Source organism: Heterodontus francisci, chromosome 17, assembly GCF_036365525.1.
Source record: "Heterodontus francisci isolate sHetFra1 chromosome 17, sHetFra1.hap1, whole genome shotgun sequence".
Classification (NCBI taxonomy): domain Eukaryota; kingdom Metazoa; phylum Chordata; class Chondrichthyes; order Heterodontiformes; family Heterodontidae; genus Heterodontus; species Heterodontus francisci.
Window position 1 is genome coordinate 91,233,156 of NC_090387.1, and position 15,836 is coordinate 91,248,991.

The following is a 15,836-nucleotide window of genomic DNA, read 5'->3' on the forward strand; positions in this document are numbered from 1 at the left end:
TGGTCACATTTCTTTAATTTTAATTTCCTTTTTTCATGTTGATAAAAGTAATAATGATAATAATACTATATTACTTTGGAACAGTTGTGGTGGTCTTTGAAGATTCAAGCAGAATAAAGTCCATTTACATGCACATCTCCCTCTAAAACACCTGACCTCAGCAGACCTAATGCTGACGTTAAATGACCAGAATTAAACTGATTTCTGAAGATTCATATTCCTCTATTTGATGAGCATAAACATAACATGGATCAAAGTTTATTATTTAAGTAGAAGTTAGGGGTGGGGTGGAGTTACTCATTCGGGTGTACGGTTTGCAAAAAGACAGTCAGACAAATTGAGAGTGTGAGTTTATCTTTTCCATTATTACCATATTACCATAATCCCATGTAGCTACTTGAGCCTGCAGCCCTCCAACCTCATTGACCACACTGCAGGTACGTACACACCTGCACGACAGACCAATTTTAGATATCACACATTCCTCTATGCCCCAAACCGCACCCCCCCCCAATACCCTGTCTTATCCCTCCTACTTCTGAACTACTCGATGCTAATGCTGTTTGCCTCTCTCAGATCTGTTTGTTCAAATGACTGTAAGCAATATCAATGATCACCCAACCTAATTATGTCCCTGGACGATTTGTTGTGTATGTATAAAGGCTCCTTTAGATGATCACAGTTTCAGTTAAAGTTGGAGTTCTTGCTTTAAACTGAGCATGAAATATTTGTTCAATTTAATACCGACACTCGCTGATGTTGAGATCATTTATTGTCCTGTGCTTGGTACCATTGGAGTGCCCAGTAAGTTACTAATAAGTTCCTAATATCTGTTCCTTGTTGTGTCATTGGTGGTGTTTCTGCGATCTGAGTGCAAATTGCGCTAGTTTTGAGAAATGCTTTTTTCCTCAAGTTATGTTCAAACTCATTTGAATGTCTCTGAAAATAAAATCTGCCATGAACCAGCACGATCGGTCAGCATTTTGGAGTGCATTAAAGATATTTCTTGATATATTTAAGAGTGATAATCTCGTGCAGCTTTATTAATACAGTTGAAAATGGATTTAACGCAAAAAATAAGCATTTGAAATCTAAGATTTAAATAATTGAAAATGAATTTGAAAAGCTGTACAGAACTGTTTACTTGTTCCATTGATATACAATAGTCAGTTTCTTAGTAATAAAAAAGTAATGTTTAAATGATTTAAAAACATGCCTTTTGGTATCCTTGTGCCTAAACAAAACAGCTTAATTTTAGGAGCCTCCTTGAAGGCTCATAAATAGGCACAATTGGTGAAAATTGTCCATGGTGATGGATTAGATCTGGAAACGTGGACAGTTTTGTGGACATTACCAGTATCTAGCGTAATATTTTTAAGCTAACACAAAAGATCATGCAAATCCTATTTTGCACTGAACGTAATTTGGCTGAGTTGGGGTGAATAATGCTGCAAAACCGAAGCTACCGATGTCTTTACATTTTGACTGTTTTATTTCTGGAGGTCTGATAATGTGGCACTGTGTCTGATATCTTCATTACATCTTCATCTGCAGTCTGTTTTCAGTGTGTATACACTGCAGATATGGTATTTGTTTAATATGATTCTAATAATAATAATGATCGTGGAATCCATTGTGAGATGCTTGACCTCATGTGTTGCCTCACTTCCTCTTCCTGCTCTTTTCGCAGATGCTTAGGAGGTCATTGAGTAGATTGTAAAGGGGAAAGGGGAACGTGAGCCTGAAAGGAGATGACTGGAGATTTATGGGCAAGACATGTTCTGGGCTCAACAATGATCTATGTCAAGTAATAAGTGTAATGCATTTCAAATAGGCAGAAAACAAACTTAATTGACTTTGTTGGAGCAAAGGATGAAAGTAGCACAGTTGATGTTATGTACATGTATTTTAGATAGGTGGTTGACAAAATTCTTCACTTATTAAAGACTTGTTAGCAAAACTGTCGTCCATGGGATTAAAAGGAAAGTGGCTGTGTCACTATGAAATTGGCTCAGAGACAGAAAGCAGAGAGTTGTGGTGGACATTTATTTTTCAGACTAGAAGGAGATATACAGTGGTTGACACTTGGAGTCAGTGTTGGGAGAACTGCTCTTTTTGATATATGTTAATGACATTGTGTTGAATATATAGGGCATCATTTCAAAGCTTCCAGGTGACACACAACTTGAAAATGTAGTAAACAATAGGATAATAGGACCTTGGGCCTTAGTTCAGGAGATCAGGATGTAGAATCAGTTTTGGTGGAGATGAGGAATAGTACGGGAAAGAAGTCACCAGTGGGAGTGTCTACAGGCCCCTGAACAGTAATCACAATGCAGGATGAAGTGTACAAGAAGAAATATTAAGTGCTTGTGAAAATGGGATGGCAATAATCATGGGTGAATTTAATCTACATATAAACTGGAAAAATCAGATTGACAATATTAGCCTGGATGAGGAGTTCATAGAATGCTTTCAAGACAGTTTCTCAGAGCACCACAGCGGGTTCTGCAACCAACCAAAGATCAGGTTATATTAGACTTGGTATTGCGTAAGGTGACAGGATTAATTAATGACATCAGAGTAAAAGTAGAAGCAACCACAATATGATTGAATTTTACATCTAGTTGGAAAGAGACAAGTGTGGGTCTGAGACTAGTACTTCAAACTTGAATATGGGTAACTATGTGGGCATGAAAGCTGAGCAAGATGATGTGAACTGGGTTGATAGATCAATAGCGAAGCAGTGGCAGACATTTAAGGGGATATTTCAGAATACTCAGAATAATTATATTCCTACCATAAAGAAAAATTCTCGCGAGAGGACCTGCCATCCGTCGTTAACTAAAGGAGTTAAGGAAAGCATCAAACTTAAGGAAAAAGCATGTAATTGCACAAAAATGAGTGGCAGTTCAGATGATTGGTCAGAATATGAAGAATGGCAGAGAATGACTAAAAGGTTAATTAGGAGAAAGAAATTAGAGTATGAGAGGAAGCTAGCTAGAAATGTAAAAATGGATAGCAAGAGTTTCTACAGGTATTTACAAAGGAAAAGAGTAAGTAAAGTAAGAGTTGGTCCTCTAGAGAGTGAGAATGGGGAGTTAATAGTAGGTAATAAGGAAATGGCGGATGCAATGAACTAATATTTTGCTTCTGTCTTCTCTATAGAGGATACAAAATACATTCCAGTAATAGCTGTATATCAGGAAGTGGAAGGATGAGAGGAACTTGGTGAAATTACAATCACCAGAGAAGTGGCACTGACCAAAGATATTTGGAAGGTCACTGACCCCTTTCTTGTGGAGCTGCGGGCCTGGGTCCTGATCGATTTCATCCTCGGGTCTTAAAAGAGATGGCTAATGAGGTAGTAGGTGCGTTAATGTTAATTTTGCAAAATTCGCTAGATTCTGGAAAGGTGTCATCAGACTGGAAAGCCCCTTTATTCAGGAAGTGGGGGAAGCAGAAAACCTGTAACTAATGGCCAGTTAGCTTGCTGTCTGTTGTGGAGAAGGTGTGATAATCAGTCATTAAGGAGTTTGTAGCTGGGTACTTACAAAAACTCAAGGTAATCGGAAATAGTCAGCAGGGTTTTGTGAAAGGGAAATCATGTTTAACCAATTTGTTGGAGTTCTTTGAAGAAGTGACATGTACTGTGGATAAAGGGGAGCCCATTGACGTACTGTACTTGGATTTCCAGACGGCATTTAGCAAGGTGCCACATAAAAGGTTTATGTGTAATGTAGGAGCTCATGGTGTAGGGGCTAACATAGCAGCACAGAAAAAAAGATTGGCTGGCTGGAGAAAACAGGGGTCTGTGCTGAGGCCTCAACATTTTATAATTGATATTAATGACTTAGATGAGGGAACTGATGGCATAGGAGCTACATTTGAAGATGACACAAAAATAGTTAGGAAAGTATGTTGTGAAGAGGTCAAAAGGAGGTTGTAGAGTGATATAGATAGGCTGAGTGAGTGGGCAAGGATCTGGAAGATGGAGCATAATGTGAGAAAATGTGAAGTTGTTCACTTCGGCAGGAAGAATAAAAAAGCAGAGGATTATTTAAATGGAGAATGACTTCAGAATTCTGAGGTGCGAGGGGATCTAGGTTTTCTCGTGCATGAGTTACAAAAAATTAGTATGCAGGTACAGCTGGTAAGAAAGAAGGCTAATGGAAAGCTATCCTTGCTTATGAGAGGAATTGAGAATAAAAGTAAGGATATTATGCTTCAGTATACAGAACATTGGTGAGACCACATCTTGAATACTGTGTGCAGTTTTGGTCTCCTGATTGAAGGAAGGATGTGAATGCATTGGAGACAGTTCAGAGGAGGTTTACTGGATTGATACCTGGAATGAGAAGGTTGTCTTATGAGGAAATATTGGACAGACTGGGCTTGATTTCACTGGAGTTTAGTAGAGTGAGGGGAGACTTGATTGAAATTTATAAGATCCTGAAGTGTCTTGACAAGGTGGATGTAGAGAGGATGTTTCCTCTTGTGTGTGAGTCTGGAACTAGGGCTGTTTTAAAGTTAGTGGTCACCCTTTTAGGACAGAGATGAGGAGAATTTTTTTTTTATCTCAGAGGGTTGTGCGACTTTGAAACTCTCTGTTTCAGAAAGTAGTGAGGTGGTGTCATTGAATATATTTAAGGCGGAGCTAGGCAGATTCTTGTTAGGCAATGTCATCAATGGTTATTGGGGGTAGATGGGAGTGTGGAATTCCAAACGCCAACAGATCAGCCAGGATCTTTTGGAACGGTGGAGCAGGCTCGAGGGGCTGAATGGCCTACTTCTGCTCCTAATTCATATGTTCGTATAATGACGGACTTCAGGACTCATACTGGTGAAATGGGCAGACACATGGCCGATGAAATTTAATGCACTGTAGTATAAGTTTATTAATTTTGGTAGAAAGAACGAGGGCTGACAATATGAAGGGCATGGTACAATTTTAAAGGGGGTTCAGGAAGTGAGACTTGAAGAGGTATGTACACAAAGTTTTGAAGATAGCAGGGCAAGTTGAGAAGGCTGTTACAGAGGCATATGGGTTTCTTGGCTTTACTAATAATGGAATAGAGGAAATAAGCATGGACACTTTGCTAAACATTGATGAAACACCGGTTAGGCCTGTGCTGGAGTATTCTGGCCAATTCTGTGCAACACATTTTAGAAATAAAGCCACGCATTTAGAGAAGGTGCAGAGAAAATATACCAGAATGGTACCAGGAATGAATGATGTCAGTTACTTGGAGAGACAGGAAAAGCTGGCTTGTCCTTGGAGCAGAGAATTTTAAGAGGAAATTTGATCAAGGCATTCAAAATGATGAAGGGTTTTGATAGATTAAATAAGGAGAAACTGTTACCAGTGGGTTAATGTTTAGTAACCAGAGGACACAGATTTAAGATCATTGGCAAAAGAACCAGAGGTAGCATGAGGTCACCTTTTATACAGCAAGATGTTGTGATCTGGAAGGCATTGCCTGAAAGGGCAGATTCAATAATAAAAGGAACTGGATAAATACTTGAATGGGAAAAGATTGCAGGGTTATGGGAAAAGAGCAGGACTAATTGGATAGCCCTTCAAAGATGATGCTATGAAAACATGTTTACTTCAGAAATGGTGATGTATTTGTCAAACATAATCCCAAAGTGTTAGAGAACCCGCTGGCCAGTTATCAAGATCACGGTGCAGTAATACTAAACCAAATAAATTGAATACAGAGTCATGTATTGACAACATTGGAATCAAAATGAAGGAGCAATGCTCAAACTGAGCACTCTCTCACTCTAGTTCTGATCCTGAGTAGAAAAGGAACCAGTTTAGAGAACAGCCAGAAGATCTCTGGGCACAGAGAACAAGTTGTGAAGGAAAAGTAGAAAAACCTGGCTTTTTCAGCCTTGAAAGGAGTGACTGAAAGATGTATTTTCCGATGTAAAAAGTCTACAACAATGAACATTCTGGGCACTATTTCAGACCAAACCATGACAGTGGGTCAGATTTCAGGAAGTTCTTCACACCAAAAGTCATCAAGCTATAGATTTGGTCTCGATACTGGAACAGAAACCCGGGAGCATGTGAGAAACTACTGAATATTGTATTGTGCGGACACATTATGGGGTTTTACTGGATGTTGGAATTGAAGGTGGAGCAAATGGTCTTTAGAGTCAGAGAGTTGTACAGCATAGAAACAGGCCCTTCGGCCCATCGCGTCCATAATGCCTCTCTATACTCATCCCACCTGCCTGCACTAATTCCATATCCCTCTATGCCTTTCTCATTCAAGTACCTCTCCAGCTTAATCACATCTTTCCTTTAGTGTGGCGACCAGAACTGCGCACAGCGCTCCAAATGCGGCCTAACCAACGCTATGTACAATTGTAACATGATGTCCCAGCTCTTGTATTCAATGCCTAGGCTAATGAAGGCAAGCATGCCACACACCTTCTTCACCAGCCTGCCTACCTGTGTTGCCACTTTCAGGGAACTATGTACCTGCACCCAAGGTAGACACCAACGACACTCCCCAGGGCCCTGCCATTCACTGTATATGTCCTGCCCTGGTTTAACTTCCCAAAATGCATCACTTCACACTTGTCTGCGTTAAATTCCATTTGCCAATCCCTTGCCCACTTTCCCAGTTTATGTATATCCTGTTGTAACCTTAGACAACTTTCTTCTCTGTCCACTGTACTACCAATTTTGGTGTAATCTGCAAACTGACTGATCATGCCCCCTAAATTCACATCCAAGTCATTAATATATATGACAAACAACAGAGGACACAGCACTAATCCCTGCGGCACACCACAGGTCACCGGCCTCCAATCTGAAAAACAACCCTCCACTACCACCCTCTGCCTCCTGTCACCAAGCCAATTTGGTATCCAATTTGCTAGCTCACCCTGGATCCCATGTGTTCGAACCTTCTGGACCAGCCTACCATGCAGGACCTTGTCAAAGGCCTTGCTAAAGTCCATGTAGACAACGTCCATCGCCCTGCCCTCGTCAATCCTCTTGGTCACCTCCTCAAAAAATTCAATCAAATTCATGAGACATGATTTCCCATGCACAAAGCCATGCTGACTATCACTAATCAGACCTTGCCTTTCCAAATGCATTTAAACCCTGTCTCTCAGAATCCCTTCCAATAACGTTCCCACCACTGATGTAAGGCTCACCGGCCTGTCGTTCCCTGGCTTATCCCTGCTGCCCTTCTGAAATAAAGACACAATATTAGCTATCCTCCAGTCTTCCAGTACCTCACCTGTGGCTAATGATGATACATAAATATCTGCCAGGGCCCCAGCAATCTCCTCCCTTGCTTCCCATAGCATCCTAGGATACACCTGGTCAGGCCCTGGGGATTTATCCACCTTAATGCGCTTCCAAACCTCCAACACCTCCTCCTTTGTAATGTTCTTTCTGCCCATTCTAACCTCCATTCATCTCCATCTAATACACTGCTGCTCCTATCCTATCCAGTACAAACTCCTACTCACCCTGTGCTCACTGAGCTTCATTTAGCTCCTGGTTTCCCCAGTGTCTCCAATTTAAACCTCTGTTTCTCCTGTTTAAATTCCTTCATAGCCCACCCCTCCTTCTCTTTAAATTAGATGTAGAATTTTAGATTTCGAGATACAGCACTGAATCAGGCCCTTCGGCCCACCGAGTCTGTGCCGACCATTAACCACCCATTTATACGAATCGTACACTATTCCCATATTCCTACCACATCCTCACCTGTCCCTATATTCCCCTACCACCTACCTGTACTAGTGGCAATTTTATAACGACCAATTCACCTATCAACCTGCAAGTCTTTTGCCTGTGGGTGGAAACCGGAGCACCCGGAGGAGACCCACGCAGACACAGGGAGAACTTGCAAACTCCACACAGGCAGTACCCAGAATTGAACCCGGGTTGCTGGAGCTGTGAGGCTGCGGTGCTAACCACTGCGCCGCCCTTATAAATTTCTATATAAATTTCCCCAGCCCTAAAACCCCCTCTGATCTCTCATTCCTCTAACTGTCCACTTGTGAACCCCTTCACTCCACCCCACCACTGGTGGCCATCCTTGCAGCTACCTGGATCCCATGCTCTGGAACTCCCCTCCCCCACCTCTGCACTTTCTTCTGCTCTTAAACATTCCTTGAAACCCACCTCTAAAGCTTTTGGTCAACCCTCCTAATATTCTCCTTTTCGGTTCAGTGTCAATTTTTTCCTTATGCTTTGAGGAATTTCCCTAATTTGAAGGTACTGTCTAAATGAAAAATTGTTGTTTGAAAGAATATTCAGTGGAATAAATTACCACAACTACAGCTGAATTAGAAAAGAAAGATACATGAGCAGGAGCTGGTGTAAGAGTGCAGCAATATCGTTTGTAAGATTACTTTTTGTTTTATTAATAATTCTAACCCTTGTGAATCCATGATTCACTGACCAGTGTGAGTTTGTGCCAGAAAGGACGTTAAGTTTTGGGTTCAATCCCAGGCCTGTACAAGTAGGAAGCAAAATCATTCCTGACAATCTTGCACATCCTGTAACTGGTGACTTTTGCCAGGCTCAGAAGATCATTCCAGCTGCCCACCTCGCACACTGGATGACCTAGGATTAGCATAGTAGGGATGAAATACAATCAAAAATAGAGATGCACTCCTTCAGGTAACAGAAAAAGAGACGGATGAGATGTGTCAATATTGATTTTCTTCTGGCCCTGGAAAGAGTGGACAGCCAGGCCTTGTCTCAGTTGGTGATTGAAGGCCAATAATCTCCATCCCAGGTCTCCAGTGGTGCTAGGAAAGATCCCGGAGAACGGAATCCTCCACTGGACCAACCACCACACCAAATGGTAGAATGTTTCACCAGAATATATCCTGATGGAAGAAAAGGGTGAAGAAGTGGAGAGTGTGGAACAGCACATGGCAGAGGAAATCCCTCCCTTTCAGAGTGGAATGGCACAAAGGAAATTCCTGAGAGAAACGCTAAGTTAGAAAGGGAGCAGACATTAAGTGTATCCTGTCTGTGAGCAGTTCTTCCCAAAGGGCCAAATGAAATCAAAGACAATTGCTCTAAGCATCTGAGCCCCTCAATACACTCAACAGACATAGGGTTCAGTTCAGATTTCATTCTGCAGACAACATTGTTGGCGAGCAGGTGGTGAATGCCTTTCAGGAGATTGAGCTGAGACTCCTGTGATCCAGCTTGTCCCTGACACTTGTAACCTTTGCAGCTTCTCTATTCCCCCTCTGTCCAGTGCAATGACAAAAGGCAGGTGTAGGCACGGATTGTGGAGGAGCAACACTGAGTTCAATGCCTCCTCGTCAGGAAGGCCCTTACTGGGAATCTGGGAGGATCCTCGATATATGTTTATTGCTTCAGAATCTGAGACATTACATTGGCAACTGAATTGTTTTTTAGTTTAGTTTAGAGATGCAGCACTGAAACAGGCCCTTTGGCCCACCGAGTCTGTGCCGACCATCAACCACCCATTTACACTAATCCTACACTAATTCCATATTCCTACCAGTTCCCTACCTGTCCCTATATTTCCCTACCACCTACCTATACTAGGGGCAATTTATAATGGCCAATTAACCTATCAACCTGCAAGTCTTTGGCATGTGGGAGGAAACCGGAGCACCCGGAGGAAACCCACGCAGACACAGGGAGGACTTGCAAACTCCACACAGGCAGTACCCAGAATTGAACCCGGGTCGCTGGAGCTGTGAGGCTGCGGTGCTAACCACTGTGCCACTGTGCCGCCCGAATGTGTAAACATCGACAGCAACTCACTAACAAAGGGAGTAGTTGAGGTAAATAGCATAGATGCATTGAAGAGGGAGCTAGATAATCACAAGAGGGAGAAAAGAATAGAAGAATATGACGATAGGGTTAGCTAAAGAGGGGTGGGAGTGGGCAGATGAATTGATCAGATATTTTGCATCGGTCTTCAACTATAGAGGACACAAGTAACATCCCAGGATTACCTAAAATAAAAGCAAAATACTGCGGAGTGTCCGGCAGACCGTGTCCAGCCCATTTCCCGTACCTCTGCCCTCAACCCTTCCCCTCCCTCCCAGAACCGTGACAGGGTTCCCCTTGTCCTCACTTTCCACCCCATCAGCCTCCATATCCAAAGGATCATCCTCCGCCATTTCCGCCACCTCCAGCGTGATGCCACGACCAAACGCATCTTCCCCTCCCTTCCCGTCAGCATTCCGAAGGGATCGTTCCCTCCGCGACACCCTGGTCCACTCCTCCATTGCCCCCACCACCTCGTCCCCGTCCCATGGCACCTTCCCCTGCAATCGCAGGAGGTGTAATACCTGCCCATTTACCTCCTCTCTCCTCACTATCCCAGGCCCCAAACACTCCTTTCAGGTGAAGCAGCGATTTACTTGCACTTCTTTCAATGTAGTATACTGTATTCGCTGCTCACAATGTGGTCTCCTCTACATTGGGGAGACCAAGAGCAGACTGGGAGACCGCATTGTGGAACACCTTCGCTCAGTCCGCAAGCAGGACCCTGAGCTTCCAGTTGCTTGCCATTTCAACACTTCCCCCTGCTCTCATGCTCAAATCTGTGTCCTGGGATTGCTGCAGTGTTCTAGTGAACATCAACGCAAGCTCAAGGAACAGCATCTCATCTACCGATTAGGCACACTGCAGCCTGCTGGACTGAACATTGAGTTCAATAATTTCAGAGCATGACAGCCCCCCATTTTACTTTCATTTTTAGTTGTTTTTTCTTATTTCTTTTTTTACATTTTTTACAATCTTTTTTTGCATTTATTTCATTTCATCTTAGTTTGCTTACCCACTGTTTTTTTTTCATGTTTGCACTTGCTGCTGGTCAATATTCAGTTCATCAACACCTTTTCTGTACTAATGCTTTGTCTTTCAACACACCATTAACATATTGTTTGCCTTTGCTCCATGACCTATTGGTCAGCTATGTGGCCTTGTCCAATCTACACCTTCTCCTTTGTTATCTCTTGCCCCACCCCCACCTCACTTGCTTATAACCTGTGACATTTTTAATATTTGTCTGTTCCGAAGAAGGGTCACTGACCCAAAACGTTAACTCAGCTTCTCTTTCCACAGATGCTGCCAGACCTGCCGAGTGGTTCCAGCATTTCTTGTTTTTATCCCAGTATTAGCTGTCAATCAGGAAATGGAAGGGAGGGAGGAACTCAATAAAATTACAATCACCAAGGAAGTGGTACTGAACAAATTGTTGGAGCTGCGGGCTGACAAGTCCCCGAGTCCTGATGGACTTCATCCTAGGGTGTTAAAAGAAGTGCTTAGTGAGATAGTTAATACGTTAGTTTTAATTTTCCAAAATTCCCTAGATTTGGGGAAGGTTCCGTTTGATTGGAAAATAGCAAATTTAACTCCTTTATTCAAAAAGGGAGGAAGACAGAAAGCAGGAAACTACAGGCCAGTTAGCTTAACATCTGTCTGAGGGAAAATGTTAGAAGCTATTATTAAAGATGCTACAACAGGGCATGTGGAAAAGTTCAAGGTAATCAGGCAGAGTCAACATGGTTTTGTGAAGGGGAAATCAGGTTTAACCAATTTATTTGAGTTCTTTGAGGGAGTTACATGTACTGTGGATAAAGGGGAACCAGTGGATGTATTGTACTTAGATTTCCAGAAGGCATTTGATAAGGTGCCACATCAAAGGTCATTGCAGAAAATAAAAGCTCATGGTCATAGAGTCATCGAGTTACAAACAAAGAGTACGGAACACGGCCCTTTGGCCCATCGTGTCTGTGCCGGCCATCAAGCACCTATATATTTTAATCCCATTTTCCAGCACTCGGACCGTAGCCTTGTACCCTCTGCCCCTTCTCATTTGCCACTGCTCTGCCCATCTTACCAGCCCATCGAAATCGTCCTATAATCCATGTCTTTCTGCCTCACTATTTATGACACCACCAATTTTTGTGTCATCTGTGAACTTACTGATCATACCTCCTATATTCACGTCCTAATCATTAATGTACACTGCAAACAGCAAGGGTCCCAGCACCGATCCCTGTGGGACACCATAGGTCACAGGCTTCCACTCACAAAAGCAACCCTTGATCATCACCCTCTGCCTCCTGCCACTAAGTCAATTTTGGATCCAATTTGCCAAGTTGCCTTGGATCCCATGGGCTCTTGCCTTCATAACCAACCTCCCATGCGGGGCCTTATCAAAAGCTTTACTGAAGTCCATGTAGACTACGTCAACTGCTTTACCCTCATCTACACATCTAATCACCACCTCGAAAAATTCAATCAAGTTTGTTAAACATGATCTTCCCCTGACAAAGCCGTGCTGACTATCCTTGATTAATCCCTGCCTCTCCAAGTGGAGATTAATCCTGTGCTTCACAAATTTTTGGCAATAGTTTTCCTACCACTGATGTTAGACTCACTGGCCTGTAATTGCCTGGTTTATCCCAGCTACCCTTCTTGAATAATGATGTCGGGGGTAATATATTGGCATGGATAGAAGGTTGACGAGCTAACAGGAAACAGAGAGTAGGCATAAATGGGTCATTTTCTGGTTGGAAAGATGCAACAAGTGGTGTGCCACAGGAACCTGTGCAGGGGCGTCAATTTTTTACAACTGATATAAATGACTTAAATGAAGGGAACAAAGGTATCTTTGCTCAATTTGCTGATGACACATAGGTAGGAAAGTAAATTATGAAGAGGACATAAGGGGGCTACAATCGGATATAGATAGGTTAACTGAGTGGGCAAAGACCTGGCAAATGGAGTATAATGTGGGCAAGTGTGAAACTGCCCAGTTTGGCAGGAAGAATAAAAAAGCATATTCTCGAAATGGTGAGAGATTGCAGAGCTCTGAGATGCAGAGGGATCTGGGTGTCCTAGTGCATGAATCTCATAAGGTTAGTATGTAGGTACAGCATGTAATTAGGAAAGCTAATAGAATGTTATTGTTAATCGTGAGGGGAATTGAATACAAATGTAGGGAGGTTATGCTTCAGCTATACAAGGTATTGGTGAGACCACATCTGGAGTACTGTGTACAGTACTGGGCTCCTTATTTAAGGAAGGATGTAAATGCATTGGAGGCAGTACAAAGAAGGTTTACGAGACTAATACCTGGAATGGGTGGGCTGTCTTACGAGGAAAGATTGTTCAGACTTGGCTTGTGTCTGCTGGAATTTAGAAGAGTAAGAAGCAACTTGATTGAAACAGATAAGATCCTGAGGGGTCTTGACAGGGTGGATGTGGAAAGGATGTTTCCCCTTGTGGGAGAATTTAGATTTGGGGGTCACTGTTTAAAAATAAGGGGTCGCCCATTTAAGACAGAGATGAGGAGAATTATTTTCTCTCAGAGGGTCGTGAGTCTTTGGAATTCTCTTCCTCAAAAGCCATTAGAAGCAGAGTCTTTGAATATTTTTAAGGCAGAGGTAGATAGATTCTTGACAAGCAAGGGCGTGGAAGGTTATCGCGGGTAGGTGGAAATGTGGAGTAATCAGTTCACCCATGAACTTAATGAATGGCAGAGCAGGCTTGAAGGGCCGAGTGGCCTACTCCTGCTCCTAATGTGTATCTATGTTCGTATGTTTTGTATGGAATATAAAGACCAGCATCGACCAGTTGGGCTGAATGGCCGATTTCTGTGCTGTAAATTCTATGTAATTAGAATCAGAAACCCCAGGCAGATTCTCACATTCTCAAAGTTAGCAAGATTCACGTGGATGAAGAGCATATTATCCCAGTTGATAAAGATCAACTCCCCAGTAATCTGCTCTATAGACAACACAGGAAGGTCTATGTGCAGATGACATACAGTTGATTGGACATGCGACATCTCTGTTACACTCTGCACCCCAAGTGAAGTAGACCTCTGAAGATCTGTTGACTGTAATGAAACGGCCTGAGGGTCTGCCTGGGAAAAAATGTCCTCCCTCCCTCCTTGTGCTGTGAGCTTACTTGAAGGTGCTGAATTAGTACAGATCGTTGCACCTTAATCATTAGCTCCCTCCTCCCAGACCTTCCTACCTCCCACTTCCACCCAATCACGGGTTAACAACAGGCCATCCACTCTCGCTCTCCTTCCCCAGTTAAGACCAGGCACTCCTCTTCTTCCATCTACCCCCAATCCCTGGCCTAGTTAAGACCATGTACTCCCCCCTCATTCTCCCCTCTTGACCTCCCCCATCACCTCCCCCTCCCACCACCACCACTACCCCCTCACCCCCCACCACTGTTAACTGTAAGCCGCCCTCTTCCCTTGCCTTCCCCTCTCTTGTTTAACAACAGGCTGACCCCAGGCCCCAGTTAACACCAGGCCCTCCCACCTCTCTCTCTTCCTTTGCCCCCATGCCATTGACACTAGGCCCTCCTCCATTGGCCTCCTCCCTCACTGACCGAGGTCATATGGCCAGAACTCATGTCTGTTTTTAAGATTAATGCTGCTTTTATTTCTCTCAATTGATTCACAATATGTTTTTTTTTTAAATTTACAAACCGTTTCCTGCTGGAAACACTGGTCCAATCAGATGTCATTTTCAAATATGAGATGCAGAAAATTCAACAGAACGTCCTGTTTAACTGATGCTTTTAACTTCACCAGTTTTTCTCGCCTTGTTTTTTTTTGCAGTTAACTTGCTGGCGATTGTGATCCTGTCTCGAGGAAACTGCGGTCTCTCCAAATGTGTCACTCATTACCTGGTAGCCATGGCAGCGGCCGATCTCATGGTTGTCATGACTGATGTGATTCTGAGGTGGCTTATTGTTTATTTCCCAGTTTCTTTCCTGGATATTACTCCTGTATGTAGTTTGGTAACGGTGCTCATTGTTGCCACCACGGAGATTTCTGTCTGGTTTACAGTTGCTTTCACCTTTGATCGATTTGTGGCCATTTGTTGCCAGAAGCTGAAAACTAAATATTGCACTGAGAAAACTGCAAGGGTGATTATTGGAGCAGTGCCTGTACTGAGCTGTTTGGAAAGTATTCCCTGGTTCTTCAAATTTAAAGCTCAGTACATCTTCAATAACTTGGAATGGTTTTGCATCGCAAAACCAGAGTATTACACTTCAATCTTCTGGGCAGCATACGAGATTCTTCACCGCCTTCTAACCCCTTTGCTCCCATTCGTTTTGCTTTTGCTCCTCAACACTCTGACCGTCAGACACATTTTAATAGCTAGTAGAGTCCGCCGGAGACTCCAGGTGAACAGTGATAGAGTGAGTCCCAGTGACCCTGAGATGGACAAACGCAGAAAATCCATCATTTTACTCTTCACTATCTCAGGCAGTTTTATTGTTTTATGGATGACCTATGTTACGTGTTACCTGCATCAGCGAATTGCATTCATGTCTGATTCCCGTACCCCTTCACCCAACGCAAATACCATCGGATACCTGCTCCAGCTCCTCAGTACCTGCACAAACACTTGTATCTACACAGTGACTCAGAGCAAATTCCGAGAGCAGCTGAAAAAGGTTGTGAAATATCCTTTCACTATGATTCTCAGATTCATCAAACAGTGAACAAAAAGATTTGTCAGCATTAGAATTCAGTTCCATCTCATAAATAAGGTTATATCCCGATGAGCAGAGCTAAATTCAGAGCTCAGAGGAGCAGGAATATATCAGAGCCCAAAGCCCAGAGCTCCGAGCAGCTCAGCATTGATTCCCTTACAATATTTATCCAATTCCCTTCTGAAATTTTCTATTGTTTCTGCTTCCACCACCCTATCAGGAAGTGCATTCCAGATCATAACTCACTTACTAAATGTTTTTATTCCCATTTCCCCTCTGGTTCTTTTGCCAATTGCATTCAATCTGTGTCCTCTGTTTCCTG

At 43.0% G+C, this 15,836-nt stretch overlaps 1 protein-coding gene across 1 annotated transcript; it reads left to right on the plus strand.

Moving 5' to 3' along the window:
- Positions 1 to 719: 719 nt before the first annotated feature.
- On the plus strand, positions 720 to 15,523 carry LOC137378633 (probable G-protein coupled receptor 139). Its single transcript, XM_068048926.1, has 2 exons — positions 720 to 804; positions 14,631 to 15,523. The coding sequence occupies exons 1-2, from the start codon at positions 720 to 722 to the stop codon at positions 15,521 to 15,523; spliced, it is 978 nt and encodes a 325-aa protein (XP_067905027.1).
- The last annotated feature ends 313 nt before the right edge of the window (positions 15,524 to 15,836 follow it).

Coding starts and splice junctions, on each gene's coding strand:
- LOC137378633 (XM_068048926.1), top strand. CDS start 720: ATGAAATATTTGTTCAATTTAATACCGACACTCGCTGATGTTGAGATC. Junction 805..14,630: donor TGGTACCATTGGAGTGCCCA/GTAAGTTACTAA, acceptor TTTTTTTTGCAG/TTAACTTGCTGGCGATTGTG.